At 41.4% G+C, this 11916-nt stretch overlaps 1 protein-coding gene and 1 long non-coding RNA gene across 3 annotated transcripts; both read left to right on the forward strand.

The window, feature by feature from the left end:
* Positions 1 to 518: 518 nt before the first annotated feature.
* Positions 519 to 2698, forward strand: LOC103702058 (BURP domain-containing protein 12-like). Its single transcript, XM_039127061.1, has one exon. It carries the CDS (start codon positions 639 to 641, stop codon positions 2481 to 2483), a length of 1845 nt encoding a protein of 614 aa, XP_038982989.1. The 5' UTR covers positions 519 to 638; the 3' UTR covers positions 2484 to 2698.
* A 252-nt stretch (positions 2699 to 2950) lies between these two features.
* On the forward strand, positions 2951 to 4248 carry LOC120111209. 2 transcript variants are annotated; one of them, XR_005512289.1, is made up of 3 exons: positions 2951 to 3637; positions 3750 to 3966; positions 4077 to 4248. It is a non-coding gene; the product is annotated as an uncharacterized LOC120111209 (long non-coding RNA). The 2 variants fall into 2 exon arrangements; XR_005512288.1 differs by having other exon boundaries at positions 2951 to 3966.
* Positions 4249 to 11916: the final 7668 nt, after the last annotated feature.

An 11916-nucleotide genomic window follows, 5' to 3' on the forward strand; every position in this document is an offset into this window, starting at 1 on the left:
AAGAGGGAGATTCAGCATTCTCAATCAAAATACGGTTTGAGAAAGAAAGAGCAACAGATGTCAGTGGCAAAGAAGCATGTAAACATGTAACAAAAATAGTTCTTTCTTTATTTGATGTATTGCTGAAAATTTGAATGGTGGTTATATCAATTAGCTCTTAGATATCACCACAAAGTTTGATAAAGAAAAATTTCTACAAGCTAGGCCACCTACATGTATCATGTATTGCAAGAAATGCTGCAGTACAAATCCTACCATGCTTTTTAAGTTTCATAAATATAGCTTGTAGCTATACTTTAATTCAATGAATTGGATTGGCAATCATCTCATCTTTATCTCAGAAAACCTTATTATATGTGCATGGGCTTGTGTAAAAAAATTTCACCCATAGATGCATCTACATCTAGCATCACTCTTTATAAAGTAATGTTTCAAATGTAGATTGAAACATTTATTTTGCCTTGTTAATTTCAAATAATATTTAAACATATTATAAATCTTTTTTTTTTGTTTTATTATAAATCATTTTTTGATATAAAAAAAAATGAAAGAACTCCCCTCTCCCCAACTATCACCTATTTATTTCCCTCCAATTCCTTTCCAAAAACCAGCACTACCAGCCCACAACCATCCCTCCAATGGCCTCCCTCCTCCTCCCTGTCCTCCTCCTCTCCCTCCTCTCCTCCTCCTCCTCAACGTTACCACCACCCTCCTCCTCCCCCAGTCCCCTCACGGCGAAAGCCGCCGCCCTCCGCTACTGGCACCGGAAGAACCCCCACCACCGCCCCCTCCCTCCTTTCCTCCTCTCCAAACTCTCCCCTCTCTCCCCGCTCTCCTCCGCCGCCCTATTCTCTGCCATCTCCTCCGCCACCACCCCACTCCCCTCTTTCCTCTGCTCCGCCGCCCACCTCCTCTGCTCCTCCTCCCACTCCCCTCCCTCTCCCTCCGACTTCTCCAACTACAACCATGCCAACTTCTCCTCCTACGGCGACTCCCTCTCCGGCGGCCGCGACGCCTTCAAGAGCTACTCCTCCGACGCCAACACCGCCGCCGACTCCTTCCGTCGCTACTCCCTCCGGTCATCCTCCCGCCCGGACTCCTTCTCCTCCTACTCCTCCGACGCCAACATCGCTGGGGCATCCTTCTCCTCCTACGCAGCCGCTTCCTCCGCCGCCTCCGGTTCCTTCTCCTCCTACGCTGCCACCGCCAACGTCCCCGACCTCCGCTTCTCCTCCTACGACCCCGCCGCCGTCCACCGCCCCCGCACCTTCTCCTCCTACTCCCCGGAGTCTAACTCCGGCGGCCAGAGCTTCTCCTCCTACGGCCGACGAGCCACCGGCTCCCCAGCCACCTTCTCCGCCTACGCCGCCGACGCCAACGTCCTCGGCAGCGGCTTTGCCGGCTACGGCGAGGCCGCCACCGCGGCCAACGACACCTTCTCCTCGTACGGATCCCTCTCGAACAAGCCGTCGAACACCTTCCGGACATACGGCGACGGCGGGAGCAGCGGGGTGGAGAGCTTCGCGGCCTACCGGGAACGTGCCAACACCGGCACAGACACCTTCCGGTCCTACGCGAAGCACGGGACCGCGGCCCGCGCCGAGTTCTTAAACTACGGCGCCTCGTTCAATCCCGGGTCGGATTCTTTTAACGGGTACGGTGAGGGAGCCGTGGACCCGGTAATCGGGTTCAGGGTCTACGCCGGCGAGAATACCACCTTCAAAGCATACACCAAATCCGGCATCACCTTCGCCGCTTACCGCAACAAGTCTTCTAATCCGGTCCCACCGCACGCTAGTGGCAAATATGTATATAAGAGATGGGTGGAGCCCGGAAAGTTCTTCAGGGAAAGCAGTCTCCAGAACGGGACGGCGATGCGGATGCCGGACATCCGGGACAAGATGCTGAAAAGGTCATTCTTGCCCCGGCCCATAGCGGAGAAATTACCTTTTTCTGCCATGGCGCTCGCGCCGCTCTTCGGCGTCTCCATGGGCTCGACGATGGGGAGAGCAATGGCGGAGACGGTGGCGGAGTGCGAGCGAGCTCCAAGCAGAGGTGAGACGAAACGGTGCGTGGCATCCATGGAGGGCATGATCGACTTCGCCACATCCATGCTGGGGAACGGCAATGTCGTGGTCCGGAGCGCCGAGAACGCGAGGGGATCCGGGGGGCGAATATCGCTGGGAAACGTGAGGGGGATCAATGGCGGTAAGGTCACCCGGTCGGTGTCCTGCCACCAGAGCTCGTTCCCGTATCTGGTGTACTACTGCCACTCGGTGCCCCAAGTGAGGGCATACGAAGCCGACATCCTCGATGCCGAGTCTGGCGAGAGGATCAATCATGGTGTTGCCATCTGTCATTTGGACACGTCGGATTGGAGCCCCGGGCACGGGGCTTTTGTGGCCCTCGGATCTGGGCCTGGACAGATCGAAGTCTGCCATTGGATCTTTGAGGGGGATATGACCTGGACGGTTGCAGATTGATCATCAAAGGCCTATTTTATTGAGAGCAAAAAAAAATGGAAGAACGGTGAACCAAGTGTTCCTCCTTTGGCCCAGATCAAGGTAGCGGATTGTGCGGTCCATACTGTAGAGAAAGATATAGCTGTCCAAGTTGTTCGTTTTGCTACCATCTGATGATCATTGTCCGTCTATATTGTTTTTTCTTTAGTAAAATCGGATTTATTAAACTAATTTAGTAAAAATACATTTGCATGAATTAAAAAATAAAATATTCAAAAAATTAGAAAAAAAATAATCTGATGCAGCATTGGTTTATAAAGTAGTGCCGGCATGATTAGCCACATAACCTGCATCCAATCAACAACACTGTTTGTTTTTCTATAAACATAAGCCAACCCAAAGGAATATGGAGTAGAAGGTGCTTTTTTTCTTTTTTTTTGCTGAAACGGATGTATCATCATACATAGCGGGTTCGAATACATCGAAAGAAATCAAAAGATAATAAGTTCCGGAATGCACCGGATAGTCCCTCTCCCCCAGCCATAGGGTCTCTCCAGAGTGGCTAGCCACATAAGAAGCTACCCAATATGCTGCCACATTAGCCTTTGAATATACATGCTTGGCCTGCAGAGCCACCCACCCCCGCACCATCTTTCAAATATCCCTAAGAAGAGAATGGTAATCACCCGCCCTTTCCACATTCTGCTGGATCCAACCAATGACAGTGGCCGAGTTGCCCTCAAGCACTAAGATATTGGCCTGCAACATGCACCAAGCAACTCAAGGGCTGAATTCAATGCCATATAACTTAGACTGTCTGAAGACTAGTCTCGACAACTCTGGACTTGTCTGGGCCGAAGCTGGGCCTAATCTTTGTTCTTAAGTTTTAAGCCCAAAGGGCGGGGCCCGGAAGACCGGCTTTCCGTTGGGTCTTACGAGCTTTAAAATATTTTAGGATTACCATTTTGAATCCTAGGAGGACTTGATTCTATGTGAGTCTTTTCTTGATATCCTCGATTAAAGCAAAAGGATACCCGCTTGTTTGCTTTTTCTTTTTCTTTGCGAGCGTGTGGAAAGACGAGGCTCTACTTTTTGCTTGATTTTTTACTGGTCTTCGGTGTCAAATCGTCTCCTTTGCGCGCGTGTAGAGGAAAGACAAGGAAGGCTCTTCGATTGTGAGTGTGTTCATTCTACTAGCCTTCGGTGTTTTTTCTTTAGGAGACCAGATGACACTGGTAAATCTTTACAGGCTTTTATAGTTCATTTCTGATAATTCTTTTATTTAAGATCTCGGAGTACGTGGTTGATGCCTTGGGTTTCCACTCTGCTTTGATTTCTTGGGGCTGGATATTCACAAGGCTTAGTTATTGGAATCCATGAGAATAAATAGGGCTTCCGGTGGAGTTAGGTGGTGCAATGAAGTCTTTGATGCCAGCGCTCAGAGTCACTGCTTCTCTGCTTTGCTCGCTAGCTACTTTTAATGCTTGCGCTTGGCTTTCACAAGGTAATTCTCTCTCCCTCTCTCTTTTAACCTGCAATACATGGTTGATGGTACTTCATATTCTTACATAATTTTGCCATGAAGTTTCTGAAGTTGATTTCTTTAATTGGTAGGGTATAAATTTTTGTTGGTTGCCTGGATGGCTTTTGCTTTTATTTGGCGAAGTGTCCATAGTTCATGGGTCTCTTGCCATCCTCTCAGATTTGTAGATTAATGAACCATATATATTTCCATAGTTACAAGAGGTTGCAATGTAAAGCTTGTACGGTTTCTTTGGCACAACTAGTCACTGGAGTTATGTTGGTGTAACAAGGATGTAAAGATTTTAACACTGAAAAAAAAACAAGCAAGTGGTTCAACTGTGATCTATATGCATCTTAATAAATTCCAAAAGAAAATATAAAAAAAAATTTGCACAAAAATGATTGGGTTATCCTTGGTCGAAAAATTGAGCAAAATTCATTAAGAAAAGATACACACACATATATGGGGATTGATAACATACCTCTGTTATGATAGATTATCAATCTACCTATTTTTTATTGGACAAAAAATATTCTTACTTTTTATAACTCTTAAGTATATTTTATGTTTTTTTATAATCCCACATTAATTCATTCTCTTAAAGGTAGATTGATAACCTATCATAATAGAAAGCAGGTTATCCAATATATATATATATATATATATATATTATATGAAAGAAGGAAATAAGGAAAACATCATGATGACTATGACTACAGTCTTCTAATGACGTCGTGCCATAATGTTGCAAGCGACGCATTGCCTAATGCTATAAACGCAGTAAAATGGGAACATAAGAGGTTATCCAATATATATATATATATATATATATATATATATATATATATATATTATATAAAAGAAGGAAATAAGGAAAACATCATGATGACTATGACTACAGTCTTCTAATGACGTCGTGCCATAATGTTGCAAGCGACGCATTGCCTAATGCTATAAACGCAGTAAAATGGGAACACAAAGTGTGAAAGAAAGAAAGGACTCAACCCTCAAACACTAGAAAGGGACACTAAGAGCAAACGCATACCGTCCAAGAGTGACTTCAATGACCAGCCAAAATCCGACAGCATACGCTCTATGGATAGCAACAGATTCGACTTAGAATCGCATGCAATCTTTGAATTTTCTTCCTCCGTGACCATATATAGGAGGACTCTCTTCAGGCAAATTACATCATTGTCTTCTTTAAAGAAAAAAAAAGTGTCTGTAAAACACCACGAAAGTGCTCCAATTCCAAGTGTGCTCCTATGAATTCTAGTAAACGACTAAAGTATGAAGCTCTCCCTTCCTCTAATGTCCAAACAATCCACATCAGAAATGAAGGGTCAATATATGTACCCAGGTTGGGATCTGCCTCATAACTGTTGTAGTTGAGCGATGACCAGCAACAATGAGTTTTGGTTTAAGTTGTTAGTCAAGCGATGACCAGCAACAGCGATTTTTCGTAAAGTTTTTGATTTCTTTCCGATACGATTACGTTTATGATTTATTTGAAGAGTTTTGACAAAACTGTTAAGCATGGTGAATTTGTAATCGGATAAGTAGGGTCATGTTAGAAACTTCTTTGATTATAAGTATCCAGAATCTATTTAGTGCATAGTTGATATGGAACTAAACATATGTCCGCACGAATCCTCAGAGATTAGCAATAGAAAGACTTGTAAGGTGGCATATAACCACTATATCCTCACATACTCCTAAAGATTAGCAATAGGAAGACTTGTGAGGTGGTATAGAACCACTATATTACAAAGTACCCAAGATCCATCCAATGCATAGTCGATGTAGGACTAAACACATGCTCTTCCGTTTAAGCCCTGGTCCAGCTAAGGATTCAAATTCATTTAAATCTAATTACAAACATCACAATTGGTTCGTGGTCAGCCCCAATGGGCTTGTGCTGTAGTGTTCCCTGGTCCACATAAGTTATAGACCGGGTTTGCTCTGATACCATTTGTCATAACCTAGGACTTCATCCAAAAACGCTAGCCAAAAGGTATTATTTAGGCTTCTTGGCCCTGTATAAATATCCAAAATATATCTGGTGCATAGCCGATATGGAACTAAATATACGCCCGCATGAATCCTCGCACTTTGTCTTCTTTATGATGCACTCTCAATTTATTTCTAGCATTGAGTCTATAATCAATTGCGTGTCCCTAAAATAGAAAATAATATGAGTAAATTTTATCTCCTCCACTTTCCAACCCGTTCATCTTGCCCTATTGCTTCCTCCTGATCTTCTTTTTGCTTGGACCTCGATCGGCCATGTATAAGTTCTTATTCTTCTATAGGAAATTTTTATGCAGTAGGTTTTAATTGGCTATAACAGTTCAGTTGGCTGAGGAAATCTCAAGAAATATTGAAATTTATTTGAACAGTGGGACAAGGTTTGGCAAATGAAAAAGAAAATGTTGACATTCAACGGGAGTTATGATCATGATTTCATCATAACATCATATTTAGCAATTATATCAACGTATTATAGGACATGAAATAATGCTGTTACGTTTGGAAGAAAAAAATGCATCCTTCTCTCTTTTTATTGTTAAAAGAAATCTTGCAACATTTTACGTGGAAAATGATGAGGATATCCTTCAAACACATGCAAGGTTACTTCTTGGTGTATATGGGAGTTTTTGTCACATCACAACGCAAGCTTATCTTCCTGTATATACTTGTGTTATATCTCACGCTTGAGTTAGTGACATTTTTCTTGTTCATTATACCTCATATGGGTGGATAGAATGTCACAAGGACAAGGCTGATGGTAGCTCAGATACATTGTTATTTCCTTGTGTGGATTACCCTTACCCTTTTACATTAATCCACTTCTAAAAAATCTTTTTTCTAATAAAATAAAAAGGACAATTAAGATCTAAATGGGACAAAAATAGTCCTAACTGTACGATTAATTACCAACTCCAACGATTTTTCTATGTTAAATGACATATAATCTCAATTTTTCAATGTCATAATAATACAAAACCCTTCTGTACTTCACCAGTCCAATCTTCTTTTTTGAGGTTATAATAAAAGGATTAAGATTATAATCATTATTTAAGTGAAAATGACATTACAATTAAGTTAGTCCTAAATATCTTTTATTAGAAAGGGATACTCCATTGGAGTTGGATAAAGAAGATGAGTAATATATAAAACATCTATCTTTTTTTTCCTTTTTACTTTTTTCACAGGGCGCTAATTACTTGGGTGAGATCTCGAGAATACACTGTTGTGGAATGGGGTTCCGAACTTTAGTCCCACATCGGCTAATCAGCGGAAAGGTCTGTACATTTTAATGAGGAGGCCTAAAACCTTTCGTCACGAGGGTCTTTTTGTGGGACAAAACCGGGAGGGACGCCCAAGCTCCCTGTACGAGCTCCGCGCCTGCAGGTAGGTGCGCACCCCGTGCGAGCTCCGCGCCCGCGGGGCCCAGAGCGGACAATACCTCGGGAGGGATGCAGCCGCTTTTCCTGCTCGGCCGGTGTGCGGGCTGTTGCCGGGGTGAAAATCCCGCAACAGTTGGCGCTAGAAGGAGGGTCCCGGCCACGCACAGACCTTCCCGCTGGGGGGGCTGTGTTGTGGGATGGGGTTCCGAACTTTAGTCCCACATCGGCTAATCAGCGGAAAGGTCTGTGCCTTATAATGAGGAGGCCTAAAACCTTTCCTCATGAGGGCCCTTTTGTGGGACAAAACCGTGAGGGACGCCCAAGCCCCCTGTACGAGCTCCGCGCCCGCGGGGCCCAGAGCGGACAATACCTCGGGAGGGACGCAGCCGCTTTTCCTGCTCGGCCGGTGTGCGGGCTGTTGCCGGGATAAAAATCCCGCAACATACACCATTCAAGACCCGAATCGATGACCATTGACATAACAATTCATCACCATACATAGATTCGTCTTTTGGTAAACGGTGATGTATCTTCTTCTAGATAGATTTGCTCGATATAATTAAAGAAGTATTTTATTTCTCTTCATTAAATGCTAAAAAAAATTATATAAAATTGAGAAACTATTATGAGAAAGAGCTCAAATTATTTAAATGAAAACACGAGCTCTTCACCTAATCCCTTGAATGAATTCTTGATGAGCAATTCATGTTTTGCTCAAAATTAAACAAACTAATTTAGGTTTGATTTGATTATAAAATGTCCCAAGCCTGAGCCGGCTAGCCAGGGTGGGAAAACGTTAGACCGGACACGACTGCAAGGCTGAACCAATAGAATCATGGACTTTTAGCGTGGAAAAAAACGTCGTTGCTCGGCTCCTGGGCGGTCGAGGAAGCACGTGTCAGGTAGTAAATGGGTTATTAAGTAGTTTTGTGTTAGGAGCTTGACACAAGAGAAGATCCCGAGGCTTCTGGATACGATGACTCATCTTTTGTGTACTTCTGCCGCTCCAATTCATGGTCATCCTCCATATTGACTTCTATTTCAGGTCAATTCCGAGCTAGTCATTGCCAAATAAATCCCTAACTCAAACTAGTATTGTTAGCTTCACTATTTGGATAAATCCCTCATTTCTTACAATCGCATATAGGTTTTTTTTTTTTTTTTTTTTTTTGTGTATCGGATGAATTAAACTCTTCGAATATAGATAGATCTATAAAAAATAAAAAAATAAAATATTTAACAATTGAATTGGTATTATTTGTCGAAGAATCCCATAATGTATACTGAGTATGGTTGGTGACATAAGATGTCATCTAATCAGCTGCATTGTTAGCTTTTCTGTAAATATATGCAACCTTAATAGAGAGCAACGTGTTCGTCATCCACCAACAATTTTGTAAAAAAAGATAGAGTCTGACATCGATAGAAGGTGGATTGAAAACTATCTGATAACTATCAAAGAGTCTCCCTCTAAATAAACATGGAAAGCCCTTAATATACGTGTAGTATAAGCCAGCATCTCCTATGCCACATGCAATTCCGCTATTGGAATGGTAGTGTCAAAGAAACCGACACCACCTAGGACCAATATATCACTACTAGCACTTCTGATGACAAAGCCTGCTCCACTATAAGCATCTCTTTTCTGTATGCAGCTATCAAGGTTAATCTCGAGGAAGTAGGAGGGTGGTGGCTCCCAAGAAAAATGAATAATTTGTGAAGATGCAAAAGCTGTATGGAAAAGGCCATAAGTTGCCCCTACTATCAATGGTTCTCTAAATCAGAAACTCATGAGCCCAAGTAAAATCTTTTAGTAGAATCAATATAGCACTCTATCTTATATCTTGAAAAATACCATCATTTTTAGCCAGCTAGATATGATACACAATACAGCAAATCAAATTTACTTCAATATATGAATCATTACTAGCAGATCTCTCTCTAATAGTACGGAGAAGCTCATCCAAAGAGAGAGTCGAGAAAGTAGATGAATCAACAGAGCCTGTCTCCACACTTTGGGCTGCCATTCCGCATTGAAGTACAACATGAGGTATAGACTCCTCTACATCAAGATGTAAATCATGGTGTCTCGGTATCTAAAATCGACGTTGATGTAATAACTCTCTACATGGTAACCGATGCTAAGTTATTTTTTACATAAATAGAGCAACTTTGAGATGAACACCTATCCTCCACACCCAAGCAATATTCTGATTTGGTTGGTGCTTAAATAAGAAAAGGCTATACAAATCAGATATCTTGATAGTCAAGTCAAGCCAGGAGATGGATCCCAACCCAGTCTATCACTGCTGTCCATCATGAACCCAATCTCATCCTCCACGCTCATTTAGTGGTTGCAATAGGTGATCAATATTGCATTGTATTGTAATTTTTTTCTCAAGTTACTAGGAGTTGCAGGTACTGCTCTGTATTTAATTCTTTACTATACAATGACATGAGGGCACGGGAATTTTGAGCTCAGAAGATGTGCCTTCTTGCACCCTCACCAACCGACAATTACATTCGAGGAAATTCTACCAATATACGTGTGTGTGTGTGTGTGTGTGTGTGTGTGTGTGTGTGTAGATACATCCGTGGAAACCATGCAGTTGACTATGGTTTAGTTTGTATCACAAGCTGAGACTGATGGGGTTACCTTAATTTTGCTGCACAAGCAAAATCTTCTAGGCAAAGCCTTTGCAAGGATTAGCCACACCTAGTTGCTTCTAATCTAAGCTCGGCATGATCACAATTAATTTGATTTGTATCTGTCTTACTTCCTCAATTGATAGAAAAATATGAATTGGAAGTGAACAAAACGAACTTATTGTGTATGTTCACCATAATCAATTTAAACAAGTGCATTAAGAGTATCGGTTAATATTCCTTCAAGCTACTTCTCTTAAATTGTTAGTTGGGAAACCACCCCTTCATATAAAAAAATGGGTATCCTCTAATCTTGTCTTTCTACTATAGAAAAAGAGAAAAATGCCGATGTATATATGCTGATGCTAGGTAGAAGCGTCAGCAATCTTTTTTTTCAACGCTCACATTGCCGATGCTTTATAAAGCATCACTAATAAAATTAATGGCACTTATAAGCGTTGGTATAGGCAATACAAAGCGTTGGCAATGCTCGATTTTTTTGTAGTATTATTTTTTTTTAGGTCTTTGCTATTGAACCCTAATTGGCTTGAGATAAAATATGTCGTGGATTATTAACTGAAGTCTAGATTAAAAGTGTGTATATATATATATATAAACAAGACATCAAGCAGCTGGATGTTAGCAAAATGAAGGAACAATCCAAACTAGGGTACGAGAACTAAGATATCTTCTATAGTTCATAATGCAAGCAATGTGAATTGGATTCAACTTCAATTTTTCTGAGGTTAATTCAGTCAAAAAAGTTTTTAAGCTAGATCCTTGCCCGGCTTAACTCTTCAGCCACTCAAACTACCAGTTCTTGGAACCTAATTATCTATTTGATTATTTTTTGAGCTAGCAACTGTTTGAGCAATACTTGTTCATATGCCAAAGCTAGTAATACATTTGTTTTTTCGTTGGAAAAGCCCAAACAAAAGCAAAATATTCTCGGCCAAATCTAGTAATACAATTTGATCTCATATAAGTTTTCGTTTAGTTGTCAACCATGCAGGAGCCAAATATATATTGCATGCTCACTAACAATTTGATTCATTTGCAGCTACAAAGATTGAATTTTACAAATATCATATAAGCTTGTCTTATGATTTATCCACTTGCATTTTTCATGAATCTTGATGCCAATAATGTGATAGGTAAGAATGGCAATCAGTAGAGCATCCTCAAAATTTGTCCTATCTGTATCCGAACTCGTCTAAAAACTCTACTATCCAAATTCATTTTAGATCCGATTAAAAATTTATCTAAAAATTTCAAATCCATCCTATCAAAAAAATAAGAAATTCGTTGGGTATCCGAACCGCCCCATTAACCATTACTTCCATCAGATAATTCGGGTCGGGTCGGATATCTAACCCAAAATTACAAAAAAAAATAATATTAAATAAAAATAGTAATTACTAAATAATTTATATATATATTAGTTTTGTAGCTTTGTGATAAGTGATAATGATAGGACTCAGGTATTTTTGAGATCTGAGGTTCCAGTATCAGTTTGGTCCGTTAAATTTTATAAAAAATAAATATATTGTATAAAAAATAATTGATAGGAGTGGAAGTGGATGAGATGATTGCATGCAATCTCTCCTCCCAATCTCCCATAAATATTTCCTTGGTTCAGGGGACCCACAACCAACAATAATTGCAGCAGTGCTGAAACCAAACATTAAAAAAATCATACCTGTGGTCGGTGTAAGCGCGGTTCAAAGGAAAGGGATGGTTATCTTTCTTACTCGCTACGTACCAAGTAAAAGCCGCCTCGCACTCGTCGCTCCTCCAATCCAAGGGAGAGAGCATGACGTTTAGGTCCCACGCGTAGACACGGTTCGCCTTGTCCTTTATATACGCGAGCGCC

Source organism: Phoenix dactylifera, chromosome 6 (genome assembly GCF_009389715.1).
Source record: "Phoenix dactylifera cultivar Barhee BC4 chromosome 6, palm_55x_up_171113_PBpolish2nd_filt_p, whole genome shotgun sequence".
In the NCBI taxonomy this organism is placed as follows: Eukaryota; Viridiplantae; Streptophyta; class Magnoliopsida; order Arecales; family Arecaceae; genus Phoenix; species Phoenix dactylifera.

Excerpts from the sequence above, each read along its gene's own strand:
- LOC103702058 (XM_039127061.1), top strand. The coding sequence starts at position 639 with ATGGCCTCCCTCCTCCTCCCTGTCCTCCTCCTCTCCCTCCTCTCCTCC.